This window comes from Pogoniulus pusillus, chromosome 19, assembly GCF_015220805.1.
Source record: "Pogoniulus pusillus isolate bPogPus1 chromosome 19, bPogPus1.pri, whole genome shotgun sequence".
NCBI lineage: Eukaryota > Metazoa > Chordata > Aves > Piciformes > Lybiidae > Pogoniulus > Pogoniulus pusillus.
Genome location: NC_087282.1, coordinates 14645575 through 14663119, shown reverse-complemented (window position 1 = coordinate 14663119; position 17545 = coordinate 14645575). Strand labels below are relative to the sequence as shown.

Sequence of the window (17545 nt, the reverse complement as noted above, 5' to 3'; positions counted from 1 at the left end):
CCTGCAGCACCCGGCGTGGAAGCAGCTGAGCACAGTCCGCCCCGGGGGGCATTCCAGACCCTGAGCGGTCAGGCAGAGTTGTGTCTGCTTTGGCTGCTGCTTAATATAGTCCTTTTTAAAAGCAAAAGGCACCAGTATTGCATTTAATTTTTAACTTGTATTTTAGATTTCATGTGAGTGGTGAAACCATGACTGCATCCATTCTGTGCAGCTCACCAGCTGCTCTTCTACATGGACTTCTAAGAGAACTGCAAGCAGACATGAGGTGTGGAAAAGCAGATACAGTTCTGCTGCTGGACTGGGCAATACTATACTAACACCTTCAGACAGTACTTAAGAAACAGTGTCTCAGTACTCAATATCTAGAGAGAACCCTTCTCAGTTACATCATCATTGATTTCTGGGAACCGGATGATTATCACTGGGAGCAGAATTTGGCCCTGATAACTAAGTAATAAAGTATCTTTTTGCAGGAAGTATATTTACAAACAAAGAGGGAGCATTGCATCTTCAGGTTACATTTGCACAGCTACTGCCTGAAGATTTGCATGGCTTCTTCAGCCAAGGCAGAGTAGAAACAGTTTTGCAGCATCACAAGCCGCAATAGTATCTCTGTGGCTTTCAAAATGAACCCCAGTGTCTCTGCAAACAGGATACTCTTTGTGAGTTTTAATTGGAACCAGTCATGTCTGAATGCTGCAGACTTTGAAATAACGTGACTAACCTAAGAAAGCTATTCAGGATCTGTCTATATACAGTATTCCCCAGATACACTGGGGTGAAGAGCTTGCTGGGATAAAGGCCCAGCATGAGATTCTGCTCTGAACTTGAACTGTATTGAACCAGTTTTGCGTGTGTGTGTTGTTTTGAAGACATTTGGGTGCCTTCCTTCCTCTCCCTATCTTGGCAAGAACTGGATGCAAAAATATTATAAGACAAGGCTTTTGCAAAGGGAGAATTGAGTCACGAAGGAGCTGAATGCCCTATATTTAAAGTCAATGTTTGTCTTTGCACTTGACAAAACTGGTGTTTGGAAGAGGTGGGGGAAAGGGAAGGAATGTTGGATTGTCTTCTGTAACTGTGTGATAGTCACATAGAAGCAACTGTCTTGGCTGAGAATTTAATTTCCACTGTTAATTAAATTTCAGCTGTTAATTTCACTTGTCCATGAAGCCTTTGCTAGCATATTCAATTACATTTCTGTATTGTGGTGCAAAATCTTTAAATGCTTCCTTCAACCCTACAGGTGTGATGGATATTGAGAGGAATTATTTCTGAAGTAGGTGGTTATTGGGTGCTGAACACATAAAATCATAGAATCAACGAGTTTGGAAGAGACCTCCAAGATCACCCAGTCTAACCTATCCCCCAGACCTATCCAATCAACTAGACCATGGCACTAAGTGCCTCATCCAGGCTTTTCTTGAACATCTCCAGGGACAGTGACTCCACCACCTCCCTGGGCAGCCCATTCCAATGCCAATCACTCTCTCTGTGAAGAGCTTCCTCCTAACATCCAGCCTATACTTCCCCTGGCACAACTTGAGACTGTCTTCTCCAGGCTGCACAACCCCAGCTCCCTCAGCCTCTTCTCATAGGGTTTGGTCTTACAAATTTCTGTTAAAAGAGTTACCACCACTAGATTGGTTCTGCTGCTGGAGTCTTTAAGGACTATAATGAGGAAAATCCTGTTGATTATGCACTCCATCCTCTTGGAGAACACAGGTTGGCTTCTTCCAAAAGTTGTCCCTGCCTAGGTGGCTGTCATGGCTCTGGTGTGACATGGTGAAGAGCTCTTGTAGCTCAGGAGTGGGACACTGTTTCACAGGTCTGCATTCCAGGTTTACTGGGATCTCATATGAGCTGCAGAATTATTTTGCAACCTCAGCTCTGTGTGCACTAGTGTTCAGGGCTGCAAGAAGAGTCTACAAAAAGTGGCGAGTGTAAACCAGTGACATGCTGTCCCCCTGAGCTTGCAGCAGCCATGGAAAGTTAGCTCAGAGCCCCTGGAACAGCTCCCTACCGTTCAGTCAGAGTCCTGTGGATTTCGTGGTCCTCTGGAAGTGGAGTATGTTACTTCAGCAATGTTGTCTTTGAATTTGCAGTTCTGATACAGGTGGAAAATGGGATTTTTGTGATGGTGTTAAGGGCTTGCTACAATAGCTTCTTCATGGGTTGCATTCTTCTTGAAATACTGCATAGAATGAAGTCAGCATGAAGTCAGAGACTTGGGAACTCATTTCGCACCTAAGAAATGGAATTTTTGTGACCATTTCTTTCTACAGAAGGCAGCAATCATCAACACTGTGCGTGTTGAGTTGAGATGGTGTTACAGTGAGCAAGGCTGCCTGGGAGCCTGCCAGGAGGCGTAGCAAAAACTCATGAAACCAATGTGTGTTTTGAGTGGAGAGACTTGTGTCTGTGTGAACAAGGGTTGTGTGACAGGGATGAGGTAGTGGAGATTAATTCTGGGAGGCAGGAATTAGTGCTGCTGCAGCACTCAGGGATTCTTAACAAGGCAGTAGTTATCGTTTCTGGGCGTGGAAAAAACAGTACAAACCCCATCTTAGTCCAGCAGTCCATTCAGCCTCCTGATTATAAGAGTTTCCTAGGAGTTCTTCATTGTGTGCTTCCTGGTTTGTCAGATGATTAGAGCAGTGAAAGCACTTTGGTTTGAAAGGCAATCTCCAAGGAATTAAATTATCTGTGAACCTCACTTTTGTAAGATATTAAGATAATTGGCTTTTAGAATAGTATAGACTATTTCAGTTGGAAGGGACCTACAATGATCATCTAGTCCACCTAGACCAGTTCAGGGCTGAACAAAAGCTAAAGCATGATGTTAAGGGCATTGTCTCTTAAACACTGATGGGCTTGAAGTGCCAAACATCTCTGTTCTGGTATTAGACCACTATTCCAGTCTTAGCAATAGTCTTTTATTAAAACAACTTCCAAACAAAAAGAAAACAACAAAGTCCTGAAGAAAAAGAGAGAACACCAGAATTTGGCTGTTGGACTGGATATGTGGATATGGCATGATCATTTTCCATAGACAGAAGATGAATTTGGGTGGGATTGTCATGCGAAGAACAAGACAATCCAGACCAAAAGGTTGTTATGATGCAGAGAAACATGGCCTCAGGATAGAGCTTAACTTGGGCTGTCATGCTGTTGACAAGTCTTTGTAATGTACACCTGAGAAGTTTCAGAGCTGACTACATCTTCTTTGGCCTCCATTCTTCGTAGGTTTTCTCTAAGCTGAGGTTGGAGCGAATCAGCGCAGACCACTTAAAATGTGAAGTCTCATGTGATAGTGAATGTTCTCTTGCTGTGATGCAGTGGTATATGCAAATGCCCAAAAGCATAATGACTGGAGGGGCAGATGGGCTCTGATAGGGGAAACTATAAATTGTAAACCTCTTGGTGTCTGTTGCCTCGTGGTGTGCTTTAGGTTTCATTTAGACTGGCTTTAGCAAGTTAATATCAACTGTTAAACCTTTTAGGCCATCTTCCTCCCTCCTTTTATATTTTTTTTCCCTCTCTGGTTTAGAAGTGAATAAAAGAGCTTTGTACAGTTCTTGAAACTGAGCCTGAAACAGCTCTGAACAAAATATAGTGTTCCTTTCAACATCTTGGAAAGAATTACATCATAGGCAAATTGGGCCAGAAACTGTTAATAGTATTCTTTGTGGAATGAAATCCCATGGGAGGACCTGTTTCAGCAAACTGGCGTTGTTTACAAATAGATACAGTGACAGATACAGTTTCCCTTGCTGAAGGACAGCTGAAATGCTGTGTGCTGTAATGGACTTCACAGAATAACCCTCTTCCTTTTGATAGAAACTGAAAAGTGTCTTGGTGCTTCTGTGGTCAGCTTCATGCCAAGGAGGGAAGGCTGTTTTTGGCACTGGAAAAGTATTTGTAGGTGGGTTAGAGAGGGGGGAAAAAAAAGCCTCTGTTACCATAAGCTCCTAGTCTGGAGTGGCAGGGAGCCGTGTCCAGATGCTTTGTGAGCTGGGAGCTCCATCACGCTTCTCTGTGCAGAAATAACCTTGTCATCATATGTATCCCTTTGCTGGGGTAACATATACAGAGCACATGGAGTTCTCTCTCTCTCCTCACTCTGTTTTGTATCTCTGGCTTCTGGAAAACCTGCATTTCAGGACAGAAATCACAAAGATTAGTGATGTTAATGGTTTGACCTAAATCTACCAAGGCATGTTGTTCTTTAGGTAAATGGGCAGCTGTGTGTTTGATAGTTCCAGTAGCACAAGCCCTCGCCTGGGCTCAGTTACAGCTGGTGAGATAAAGCAGGTTGCTGCCTAAACATGCGCTTCCGTCGGAGAGTGAGTTGTGTTTGCCCATCGCCGGCGCAGGTCTCCCCGCAGGTCCCAGCCTGGGCAGCGGGACTGTGTCGGCAGAGCCCTCTTGTGGGCACCGGGCACATGGCAGGGACCGCGCCTCGCTCGGGAGGGTCGCTTTGTGCTTTCCGAGTGGTGTTCCGAATGACAGACACCTCCGAAGAGGGTAGATTAGATTAGACATTAGGAGGAAGTTCTTCCCTTTGAGAATCTTGAGGCACTGGAGCAGACTGCTCAGAGAAGCTGTGGATTCTCCTTCCCTGGAAGTGTCCACAGCCAGGACCTTAAGCAACCTGAACTAGTGAGGTGTCCCTGGCCATGACACGGGGGGTAGGAGCCAGGCGATCAGTAAGGTGGCTTCCAACCCATACTGTTCTATGATTCTATGATCCTTCTGTCTGATAATCACCTCCAATACACAACTGCCATCACTTCAGAGCACTGGTCTTTTCCATGCATCTAGGCCTGAGAGCAAAGCTATAGGGAACAGCACATGGTCAGTGGCTGCCTGTGGCTCAGTATTACCCATATGTAGGTGGAGGTGAGCAACTGGTGTAGGGAAGGTCTGATAGTTCATAGAGGGCTTGAGCTTGTGAGCAGACATCCTCTTTTGCTTGTGGACACCATATATATCTGTTGGTGGAGCTGTCTGTAATGTGCTGCAGACAAAATAGGCCATAATAGTTCAGATCACTAATTTAACACAAACTAGTCAATTGAGTCAGCTAGGAAGGGTGCTCATAGCAACTGCTCTCCTGACAGTGGTGAGCAGCTGGGGTCAGTGACATCTTTAAGTGGGAATCATGCTTGTGAATCAAGACCTCCAGGATCTGCAATTCATGCTGCATGTACTAGGGAGAGGGCTGGGATCAGCTGTTGCCAGGATTTTCAGCTGTGACCTAGGATCTCTTAGGAATCCAGATATTCAGGACTCCGCTTTGTGGACCCAGGGGCTGGCACAGAACAGGGAGGTGATGGCATATCCTTGCTGAGGTACCATACTTGGGTTTCATGGTGCTGTTATTCAAAGGTGCACCACAAACAACCCCATGGCATCAGGCCTGGGTGGTAGCAGGGCAGGAGGAGGAAGATGTGAGTTGTTGTCAGGGTTTGATTGTTTTCCTGCTTGAGTTCTGATGGAACTCGTTTTTACACAAAAAAGTTTTTAATTGGTGCTTCTGAATGAATTTCCTTTGGGAAGATTGTTCCTTTTTAAACCCCACCCTCTCTTCAAACAAAGTAGGGAGGGACCAGAGATGTTAATGCTATCCATGTGCCCCCAGTGTGCACCTTTTTTCTTACATGATAAAAATGGTTCCCTACAATGCCAGGGACTTTCAATAAATCATTTCAGTTTTGCTTTGGAAGTCTGTTTTTAGATGAAAGTTTGGGTTGCAAACAACTTTAGGAAACATGTTGTAAATAAAAATATAAAAGGTCTCCAACGAGGGTAAACCCCAGCTTTATTTTAATAGTAATATAGTGGTATTTAAGAATTGGCCACTGCATTTACTTACAGCAACCTTATTCAAGGCAAACCTAAAATAGAGTGGCTGCCTTATTCCACCAGGCGGCTTTCCCTGCCCTCCTTTCTCCGCAGGACACCAGCCTTGGCATCCTTACTTGACAGCCGTGCTTTCTGTTCTGCTTTTGCAGGAGGCTGTGAGGGCTGCTGAAGATGTCCGATAGTTTGGATATTGAAGAGAAACCTCCAGCCCCGCCGTTGAGAATGAACAGCAACAATCGCGATTCTTCAGCACTAAACCACAGCTCCAAACCGCTCCCCATGGCCCCGGAGGAGAAGAACAAGAAAGCCAGGCTTCGCTCCATCTTCCCAGGAGGAGGGGATAAAAGTAAAGTACCAGCAGGGCAAATGGGTGGCCCCTTCTTTCTTTGCATCCTACTGGTTGGGGGGGTTGCTGTGTTTAATTTCTGCTGATGTTTTTTTCCTGTTTGAGTTGTAGAACATGGTACAGTACTTCCAAATCCTTCTGTTCCAATTGCTGTAGGAGGATGTTTCAAAAGAGGAGGAGGTGTTCAGTCAGTGACACTCTTGTCTTTGAGGAGCCAGTAAAACATGCACACATTGTGCAACTTGCTTTGTAAAAATAACCTTTTATTTAAGCTGGGAAATCCTTTCCTTTTGGATTTTGTTTTGCATTTGCACTAAAAACAGAGATGAGGTTGTGTATTTTTTGCAGAAGCGAGAAGAACTGACCCTCACCGTGACACTTTGGGCTCTTTATTTGGATGCACTTACATTCCAGGAACAGAGTCAAGGCTCTTGTTGCTTTTGCAGTGAGAGTGGATGCAGAATGGCTTGATTTAAAACCTGCTAGGTGTGGGTAGAGCAAGAATCTTTTAAACACGTGGGAAACAGCTTTTCAGATGCGTTCTTTGAAATACATTTGCAGAAGGGGAGGTGTTTTGAGTTAGTGTATTCACAGAATTAAGGGAAGGGATTTTCTTTGTTGGTTTTTTTTTTCTGTAGAGGATCTGGGAAACTCCAGGCCAGTCAACCAGTCAGCCTCTCCTTGATTCCTGAGAGGCCAGTGGAGTAAATAGTCCTGGAAAGCATTTCCACACAAATGAAGGCTAAGAATGTGATCAGGACTAGTCAGCAGGGATTTACAAAAGGGAATTCATGCTCAACCATCCTGACAGCCTTCTACCAGGAGATGACAGGCATGGTGGTGAAGGGAGAGCAGTGTGGGTTACTTCTTAGTAAGGCGTTCCACAGTCTCCCATAGCATCCTCACACACCATATGGAGTTGCCCTCAAGGGCAGCCCAGCTCTATGGAGCTGAGGTCATTCCCTCAGAACTCCAGCTCACCGTGACTGTCTTGTCCTGGGTCTCTTCCACAGGTCATGTGGAGCAATTGGAGGTAATCTGACATTCAGAACTTCTCTCAGGCACAATTTCAGACCCCTTAGTCTTATGTAAAGGCTGTGGCTGGATGGACCCATTCCTGGGACATTCTTCAGGTTCACTCTGCAGGGTGCTTCCCAAAATGTCCCCTCTGGCTATGAAGTTAATTTTCAATTGGTTCTTTTTGAAGGCCAAAATTAACATCTCTTCTGGCCTGTTTAATTCCTGGAGGGACAGGGTGCGCTTCTTCCCCTGCCTGCCAGCAGGATGGTATTATGCCTTTCTCAGGGACTATTTCTTAGGTGGAAGTTGCTTTATGAAATGGTTGCAGAAATGGGGAGACCCCTCCTGGAAAAGATCAGTGGCATTAAATATGTAATTAACTGCCAGTCTTAGGAGGCATCCAAATGTCACTGTATTAAATGTGACTATAAGGGAAAGTAAGGTAATATTTGTAGCTTAATTTTGTTGGGTGATACAATAAACGGAGGAAGTTTTGTTTGGCTGGCCAAGCCTCCTGAGGTGGTTTCACCTCAAGGTTAGTTTGTGGGTCAGGGTATCATCTGGCTTGTGCATGCTTTACAGACACGTTTTTGAGAATCCTGGTTTTAAAACAGGAGTTGATGGATGTGGCTGCTCTCATCTAGTGCAGTGCTTTGCAGCATCACAACTGGTCCACCACTGGTACTAGTAAACAGTGTATGAGGAAATGCTATGGCAGGGTGCTTCTGACTAAGCTTTCACAGAATCACACAGAATCCTAGCATGGTGGGGGTTGGAAATGAGCTCTGGAAATCAGCCAGTCCAACCTCCCTGCTAAAGCAAGGCCACCTAGAGCAGGTTGCCCAGGGTCATGTCCAGGAGGTGGGTTTTGGAAGCCTGAAGAGCAGGAGACTCCACCATCTCTGACGGCAGCCTGCTCCAGTGCTCTGTGACTCTCAAAGTAAAGAAACTTTTCCTTATGTTTAGGTGGAACTTCCTGTGTTCCACTTCATGCCTGTTGCCATTTTGGACCATGCTGCCTCTTCTAGACAGTTGTATTCCATCTCTGCCAAACCAGTTATGGTTATCAAAGACTGTTGCATCGTCATAAAAGCCAAAATCTCAGGACAGCACCAGATGCGTAGCCAGGTGATTTCTGGCTGCCCCCTTCCCCCAGCTGATAAAATGGAGGAAGAGGTAACTTGGGCACCAATATTTTTCACTTGTACCCAAGGGCTTTATGGTCTTCCTTGATTCTGCCCAGGTTCTGGCTTGCAGTGTCACTCACACTGACGTGAAAGAGTAGCAGCGCGTAGTAGTCTGTGCTCTTGAAAAGTTGTGGCAGCCTCTCAGCACTCTCCAGTCTCGGCTCCTGGAAGTCACGTATCTCTTATGACTCCCTGTCAGGTTGTCAGATGGATGCCTCAGTGCCCTTTAGCAGGGAGTCATCCACTGCAAGCACACATCTTTTCTTTTTACAGTATCCACTGTATGCTGCTAGTGCAGTTTGTCCATACAGGCCTATCTGGTGGGTGTCCATAAGTGTTAAAGCTTCATATATAGGAGGTTTAGGTTGGGTTTGAGCACTTGCGTGTTTAAACCCTTGTTTTGACAAGCCACTGATGACTCTTTCTACAGTAGAAAGAAGCCACTTAGGCTTCAATATCTGCCTTCCCTATCACCTGACCTATGCTCATTGGTGTAGTTCCTCTCTCTTCTGTCTCTGGGTACCTTTTTTCCTGGGGCCAGGAAGCCAAAGCAGACAACTGAAACATCTATCCAGCATCATGTGGGAAACCTGTGTGGAACAATGAGCTCGTACTGAAGCTGTGAAATTGTCTTTCCTTCCTCAGAGGTGATGATGGTAATGGGAGCCATGGTGGAGCTCACAGCATGATTGTTTCCTTTCAGCAGAATGCTTTTACCTCAGGAGACCCTGACAGCAGAAAGAAATGACTTGTGTTCTTCTGGTTGTTTGATACAGCCTTGTCCTTCTTTGATTAAACTCCCTGTAGTTGCTCTGCTATGAAATAAATTAAAGCTGTATGTGATCTGGTGGCTCCCTGAAGGTGCTCTAGAGCACTCAGGCTCAAAATTAGATGGGCAAGGGGCAGGCCCACCAGAGCCCAGATGCTCCTTTCAGCTGAAGAGGTACATCCGTGTTTAGAGTACTGGCTACGTAATGCCATTTCCATTGAAACTGCTTCAGATTTAGCTGCAGATGGGAGCAGAGTCTGACCTTTGGTCATCTGGTTGCCTCTGATACAGAAACAGAAGAGGGAGGGAGAAAAACCCAGCAGAGTTAAGATTAATGGAGGAGAGAAAGAAGGACAAGGCTGATAGAGTAGGACAAGGGGAGCAGAGGAAGAAGAATGGGAGGACAGAATGAGTGACAGTGGAAGGGAGCTGGGATGAAGAAAAGCAGAGAATGAGATGAAGAGTTGGCAAGCAAGCAGAAGGGCATAAGCGTCAGGTGAACCCTTCCTTCCTCCCTGGGGGAAAGCTGCCACTTAGCTGAGTCACACTTTGCTGCCGTACCGCTGCTTTCTTCACATAACAGCGGCGGTGGTGACGCAGGCTGTGGAAAACAGAGAACTCTTTCCTTATTCTCTTTTATTCTGTAACAGTTGGTGTGGGTGGTCCTCACGGACAGCTGCTGTGCAACAGCAGTGCACCGTGAGGGGGAATCAAAGGAAAATCAAACAGGAATGTCCAGTATAATGCCCTTGAATCCATGTCATGGCTTCAAAGTGGTCATGCCTTTTCCCGTCATTTTCCCAACTCACTTAAAAGAAAAGTGGCTTGAGGTGTGGGGCACAGAAGTGTCAAAGGTTTTAGACTGTGGAGGGGTGAGGGTGTTGTTATAATTTTGGGTTGACTTTATAGTTTCTAAGCTTTTGGACCATAGGTGTTGTATCCGTAGTTGGGTAGGCAGAGATCTCTGAAGCAGAGGAGTCAAATCTTGGGGCATGGGCTGAAATGCTTGTCCCTGGGCAGGAGAGGCCTAGCATGGACATGTGCTGCCTCTGATGGAGCACTTTCTGTGTTGCCTTATTACACTTATTGATTGGACTGTTGCTTTGAAACAAATTTGATGATCCTTTAAATCTAATTTTCAGTGCATTTGCTAGCAAGTTATGAGGTAGGAGAATACAGTTTTGTTATTGACAGTAAGAAGTTGCATATGCTGAACAGAGATGGCAACTGACAACATCTATCCTAAATATTATACATAATTTTGGAGATAAAAGAAGGGGGAAAGCCTTTGCATTTGTATTTGATATATTGCTGCTTTCTTTACTAAATGCTAAATGAAAGCAACTGATGATAATAAATTGTAATTAACGTTGTGTAGGGGTGTGCAGTACAGACAACAGGTGACACTTACTTAATGAGGACAGATGCAGTGAGGCAGAAAAGTTATTAGAAACATCCAAAATACAAGGAGCAGAGCATCTTCCAGCCAAAGGAGACTATAAGGTACAATGAGGTAAGATATGCAAAGAGAGGCCTTGTAGAGCTACTGTCTATGAGCAAAGACAGACCCAGGCCGGGAGTGAGCTGATACACAGTGAGTTTAGCCTTTGCATGAGACAGACCCTTAGGTAAATTTAGAAAGCTGGCAAAACCACTAAAATAGTGAAGGAAAATGTTAAAAGTCTCTGTGCATAACAGTGCTTTAAGTTAGAAGGCTGATTTCCTAAAGCTCTGTGCTGAATGATATTGGTAGAAGGGGACACTTGCTTTTGAAATAAGACACACAAAATTGTCTTCATGATGTGTTTCTGATGTGCATAGCATGGCTGGCACTGCTCTGAGGGAATATGGAACGCAAAGACAGGACCTGAAAAAATGCTGCTTTCTCTCCTGCTGATGTATAACTATGGCATGTGACTATGGCTTTTTTCTCCTGATGATGTGTAACTATTCTCTTTCATTTTATCATTGATAAATAGTATCACACTGGCCCTTAGGGGTCCTGATACCAAGTTCTACTGTGATAGGCACAGTATAACCCCCTCACATATCTCTGGGTTACTCAAAACTCACATAGATCTACAGAGCAAGCCAAGTCAGGACCACTGTGATAGTAGGTAAACCAGACAAGCATTAAACTGCCAAGATGGGCAGCAGAGGAGAGGTGGGATCTCAGGTTGCAGAGTCCTTCTCCAAAGATGTGAGATGATGTGAATTTTGTGTTCTGCATGAGAGTTTTATGCCTCTCTTATTTCCTGAGTTTGTGTTAATGACTCACATACTGCAAGTGGGCACTGTAATATTTGTTCTGTTCGAGCCACTGGCATGCCATTTTTCCACTGCAGTGATACATGTGTTTGGTAGGATGGCAGTTTCCTTCTTGACTGTTACAGGTAGACCATTGGCACTAGAGAAGCTCCTACAGATAGCTCTGTACTGTATTCTTCAGACACGTGGTAGTTAGTCTTGGAGCATGCTGGTTCTCCAGGGAAGTCAAGTGTTTCAGGTACCTGCCAGCAGGATATATGCTTGAATGTGGGTTTATGCTGTGTTTATCTGGGTGTTTGGGAGTCATCCAGACAAGGCACATGCAAACAGGTGTGGACATGGGTGTCTTACCTTCTGCAGGAATCCATGGAGCAAAGGCCGGTGTGAGTTAGTTGCTAGATATGAAAACTTGATGAAGAAAAGAACTGGTAATAGAAATCATACTGGGTAGAGATAGCCTAAGAAGGCCACTTCGTGAACAGCTTACTTTGGCAGCTGTGACACTGACCAGGAGAAAACCAAAATTAACACCTTCCCAATTGGGTGTTGACAGTTAGGCTGGTGTTGTATTAGCTTGGATCTCTTTGTCAAGTAAGATAGATGTTGACTGATTTGCTTTCCACTTCTGAACTTGGAAACTGTTTTGAGCACACCTGATTGAAAATTTTTGAATGAAAAGCTGTGCTGAAAGTAAATGCATGCTAATGTTTTGCCTCTAGCCAACAAGAAGAAAGAGAAAGAACGTCCAGAGATCTCTCTTCCTTCAGACTTTGAACATACCATTCATGTGGGATTTGATGCCGTTACTGGAGAATTCACAGTAAGTACCCCTTGTACTGTGTGCTTACCAGAGCTTCTAGTGTCTTGATAGTAAAATAACCTCCTATTGCCAGAAACATCAGATGACAGCAACCAGGCTGTGAAGAAAGAGACTTATTTGTTTGGCTTAGGATTTGGAGTGTTTTACTTCTGATTCAGGCTGCTGTTTTGTTTCTCCAAGGATTGTCAGCAGAGTGTCTGTGGAAAATGAAAACTAGGAAGAACGTAGGTGTATGCTTTTATCAGTCCCACAAGCTGCTACAGAAGCTGGTTATTCCACGTCTTTGACAAACCATGAAACACACCCACACACATGGACACAGTGTATGTCTTACTGTAGGTGATCAGCCCCAAGTTATGAAGTCCAGCTGCTCTGCAGGCAGCCCTTAAAGACACACAGAAGGCAACAGCATTGTGGAAGTTCATTCATTTTAATGCCCTTCAAAATAGGTTTACAGGCTAGGTGATCAGACAAGTTTCTAGCCTGTGTGCATTAATAAAATGTCAGTCAGCTTTTTCTACTTAGATCATAATGAAGTGTGTGAAGTGTTGGGAAAAATGAGTCTGAGAGAAGCTTCTTGAGGAGTGCAGGGGGCTTCAAAGCCTTTTCTCTCAGACTACTAGTTACGTGCTAAGCCATTAATCCTTAAAACTAGGATGGCAGTGAGCTTACATTCAGTTGAGCTGTGGAGGTGAGAGGAACATTAGCAACACTCTGTACTACCAGTCATACCCTGTGAGCTGAGTGGTCAGACTGTGTTATCACCATGTGTCAAACTGTAAAGTGTGCTAGTGCTGACTGGCTGCATACACCAAACAGGATGGGACAAATCATTTGCCTGCACAAAGGATGGCTGATTTTCAGAATTTGAAGGCAAAATTCCATTTCTTCACAATTTTTTAGTTTGCCAGTTTAGCTTCTCTAAAAACGTTTCAGAGAACTGGAGACTTTCTGTATGCCACCGTACCAGTAGTACCAGTAACAGCAGAATCCAAAAAAAGACACATCTAGTGACAGCATGCCTTTAGAGCAGTAGTGAAAATTAATTATCCTCAATAATTAGGAAATACAGGTACATTTAAAATATATGGACTAGTTAATTAGCTTTTTAAAATAAATACCACTTGAAAAATCTTACTTCAACATTTATTCTGTGCCAAACACAGGGCTTGATTAAATGGTCATTTTAAAAGCCTAAATGTGGTCATTTTTTGATGGGAAAGTTAGGAGAAAACTCTTTAAATTGTATTTTCCCTGCTACCTATCCTGGTTTTCCTCTTTTCCCCCCTTCTCTGTAGCCACTCTGTTGTTCAGGTTAATCTCTAGTGCCACACCTTTTATCCTAGTGTCATGTTATCTATTTGTTACTTTCTGCTGGTTGCTTTTTTTATTGTTGTTGTTGTTCGTTGGGGTTTTTTTTATGTATGTGTTTCCCTGCCCTTTATTTCACTGCTTTTCCCTCTTAATGTCCAGCTGTTTGTATTCTGTATTGCTTCTTTCAGCCTTCTGCCTTTATTTCTGCCCTGTGCTTCAGTCTTTTTCCTTCTGGCTCTGTGCAAACACAGTGAGTCACAACCATGTTCACTTGTAGACTGATTGCTGGTGAGGATTCCAGTTAGTTTCATGACCCTGCCAGTTGGAACATAGAGGTTAAGACAGCGCAGTTCCATCCGCAAGCACTCTCTATCAGTACTTGAGAGATCACAATTTGGATGAGTCTGAATGTTATTTGTGTCATCTAATGTGTCAAAAAAGTCACTAGCATCAGCAATCTTTTATTACTGGGTGTTTTTTTTGGAGGTCAGATGCCACCAGCACAGATCCTAGCCTTTTACAGAACAAAGTGATTGTACATGACTAAATACAGCCAGCTTTATTGATATGTCACAGTTTATTATTCTTAGATGGCTGCTGTTTACATTCACACAATATTTCTACAATAACAATTGTCCTCAAGGCATGGACGTGCAGCACTGCAATTTGAGAAGGCTTTAGCCAATTCAGACCTAATTAAGGGGACAGGTCGCTTGCCAGCACAGGATTTAACATTGCAGTCCTTAGTGGAGTAAGATGTCAGTCAGAGCACAGGGATTTCTGCACCTTGAAGAGCTATCAACTCCCAGCTAATGTCAGATGCAGGCATATTGTTACACAGTAGATTAGGCATATTTGATTTGTCCCAACCTGGATACAACTCGTGTATCAGCTGGGAAGTCCTGTGGTAAGTATGTCCTGCTGAAGGGACTGCCAGCAGCCATCTCATGTGAAAATACTCCCACTGTCTGGTGATCACGCTGTCATGTCTCTTTCAAAAGTTTGGAAGTGCCATGGGAATGTCCAGTAGCCATCCAAATACATGGGTTGGGCTTTTTGTTTGGACTTACTACAGTTGTCATGCCAATAGCATCTGCTCTACTGGTTGTGTGCAATGTATCGGGCCATTTTCTGACCCCTAACAGTCACCCCTAGCTGCATTCCTTACCTGACTGCTGATAGTTGCATCTCAAATCAAAGTTGCATGGACTCCTGAGTTTCAGCTTTCAGGCTCAAGCACCGAGCTCTGTTGTTGTGCATCTCCATTTCACTGTGCTTGGAGCAACCATTTTTGCTGAGAAGTAGGGCTTTTGAAGCAAAAAGGAAAACTGTTTGGAAACTGTTGGGCTGGAGCATGCTGCTAGAAATTGATATTGTTTTGTTTTGAAGAAACAGCTGCATTTTCTGAGTGGAGGAAGAAGTGTGGCTTGCAGGGCTTTGGGGAGTGTGTTTTGTAAGGCATGCATTTCTGAAATAGCTTCTTCATCCCCAGTCCAGAATAAAGTGGTCACCCACCAAACTTAACATCTCAAGATTATTTCAAGCAATTGGGAAGAAGTTGTGGCTATAAATCCAAAGATGTTGTATGTTATTAATCTAATAATTGTTAGCCCATTAATGCTTTAGAATTTTGATGATTTTTAGTCTGACACAGATTATTTGTGTTACACAACCTCCCAGTGTGAAATTGGAGTTTGACCAGCTGCTTTCTGCACTTGACGTTGCTGACTCCTGCACTATTCTGATCCTGAGACTGGAGAACCATTAGAAAAAACTTCTGTAGAGCCACTCAAAACTGCTGACCTGGCTTTCAAAAGTAGATAAACAGCAAAAGCCCATCTCTTTCTCTATTTGTTTTTTTACCTGAAGTGAGACATCACAGGTAGCTTTTCCAACCACTTGCTGTTAATCCTCAGTAATGTATTTTTATGAGGGAGAGAAAAAAAATATTTTAAAGACAGAGGAGGGGGAATGATGCTTCCAAACTTTGGAACACTTGTGATTTTTCTGTTTTCCTAAGCCTGCCTTCCTGTAGCCTGTCCACCACCTAACCTATTTGGTATCTACCTCATAATTCCCATTTTAGATGGGACTTTCCCATTTTGGCCCATTGGTTTCTTCCCACCGCCTTCTAAGTTGTCCCACATTCTGTTTTAACTTTCTTTTCTTTCTTTATTTACGTCCATTACAGCCAGATCTCTATGGCTCACAGATGTGCACAGGGAAGCTCCCAGAGGTGCGTCACAGGCCCAAAAGAATCTTGCATCAAAATGCCTCTTTGAGATGTCATAGCACTGCAGCAGCAGGTTGATGTGTGTGCAGTAGATTTGTTGCTTGGCTTATCCCACTTTTTTTTCCATTATTCTAAACTTTGGAGGCCCATGTCACACATTGTTTTGTGGAGGACTTCTTAGGAAGGAGCTCTTTTAAAGTTTTTACCTAGATTGGGGTGGCACCAAGGCTAAGTTTAAATGTACTTCAGGTGTAGTTTCTCATCCAGTAAGCCCTAGAATTTGCTAGTAGGTGCTGGCTGTTCAGTAAGTGGGGAAACTACAGGCTTTCAAATTTAGGAAATTATACTGGATATTTAAAGCAATTTTTCATCAATGTAAGTTCAATGCAGAGCTGTGACCTTCAGCAATTGGATCAATATACAAATGCTACCTTCTCTCGTAAGATGTCCAAGAATCCCTGCAAGGCTTTGTCACTCTTGGCATGTATTCTGCTTCCCTGGTTTCTGTATATTTGCAGTAGACAACCTACAGAGCTGCAGGAGCTCAAGGAAAGAGGTGTCAGTGGTACAACTCAGTGTTAAGATTTTGAGAATTTAAATTCAGATTCTTAACCCTGCAGCGTTCCCTGGAATGCTGAAAATTAATCATACCAGGGTAGGGTTTGCCTTTTAATCAGCAGAAATCGTTTCAGCAAAATGTGTTTGTGTTATGAAGCATTAAAAATCCAGTGTAAAGCTCCTAAAATACACTGTGTTGTCCACAAATGTAGAATAGTCTTGTTATGTCTGCACCGAAGCACCAGGAAAACAAGCTAAGCCTTAAATCATTATTCCATGGAAGAGCAGAGTTGATTTAAAGATGAGTTTCATGCACTTTTTTTCCTGTCACAGTCATAACTTTCTTTTCTTTCTAAAGTTGGATCCTGGTTTTAGCTCTGTATTTTGATAGAGAAGAGAAAGATTGCATCTAATGTATAAGTGACTACTTTTAACTGTAAAGTGTCAATCAAGATTTCTGAAAGTAATCTTACAGGCAGCATGGGATCGTGATAAAGATCTGTGAGGCTGCGGCTGTTAAATGTTCTAAACCTCCATTCTTTACCCTTGGCACCTACAGGGCATTCCAGAGCAATGGGCCAGGCTACTACAGACCTCCAACATAACAAAACTAGAGCAGAAGAAGAACCCACAAGCTGTTCTAGATGTTCTTAAATTTTATGATTCCAAAGAAACAGTTAACAACCAGAAATATATGAGCTTTACATCAGGAGGTAAGTCAACATCTTGCTATGAAAAAGGGAGTGCTAAGCCAGAGCGACGTTCAGTGTTAACCTTGTCAAGCAGCAGCCTCAAAAAATTCCAGTTTGTGGAATGAACAAGTTTTCTCCTTTTGTTCCCTAAATGTCGGTGAAATGGGGACTTGTCTTTGTCATTTCTTTGTAGAACAAAGTAAGATATTAGATGGAACAATTATTGCGATTTAAGCCCACCCAGCGGCAGCTAACCACCACATAGCTGCTGACTCACTCCTGCTCCACTCATCTCAGTGATGTGGGGAGGAGAAAGTATAGTAAAAGGGTCAAGAGTCAAGACAGAGGTGAAGAGGACTCACTCAACAGTCACAGTCATTGACAAAAAACAGGCTTGGCCTGGGGAAAAAGTACCCATTCAATTCAAAATAAAGATCTTAAAAACACCTATCCCCATCTCTCCTTTGTTT

At 43.6% G+C, this 17545-nt stretch overlaps 1 protein-coding gene across 2 annotated transcripts in view; it reads left to right on the top strand.

Moving 5' to 3' along the window:
• The window catches only part of LOC135184000 (serine/threonine-protein kinase PAK 3), a 139390-nt gene that overhangs the window by 95244 nt on the left and 26601 nt on the right, over nucleotides 1–17545 (top strand). For both annotated transcript variants that reach the window (XM_064159419.1, XM_064159418.1), the window contains 3 exons: nucleotides 6018–6214; nucleotides 12178–12278; nucleotides 16943–17096. In XM_064159419.1, coding sequence (XP_064015489.1) covers nucleotides 6040–6214; nucleotides 12178–12278; nucleotides 16943–17096 — 430 coding nt within the window. In that variant the 5' untranslated portion in view covers nucleotides 6018–6039. The remainder of the gene's footprint in view (nucleotides 1–6017; nucleotides 6215–12177; nucleotides 12279–16942; nucleotides 17097–17545) is intronic.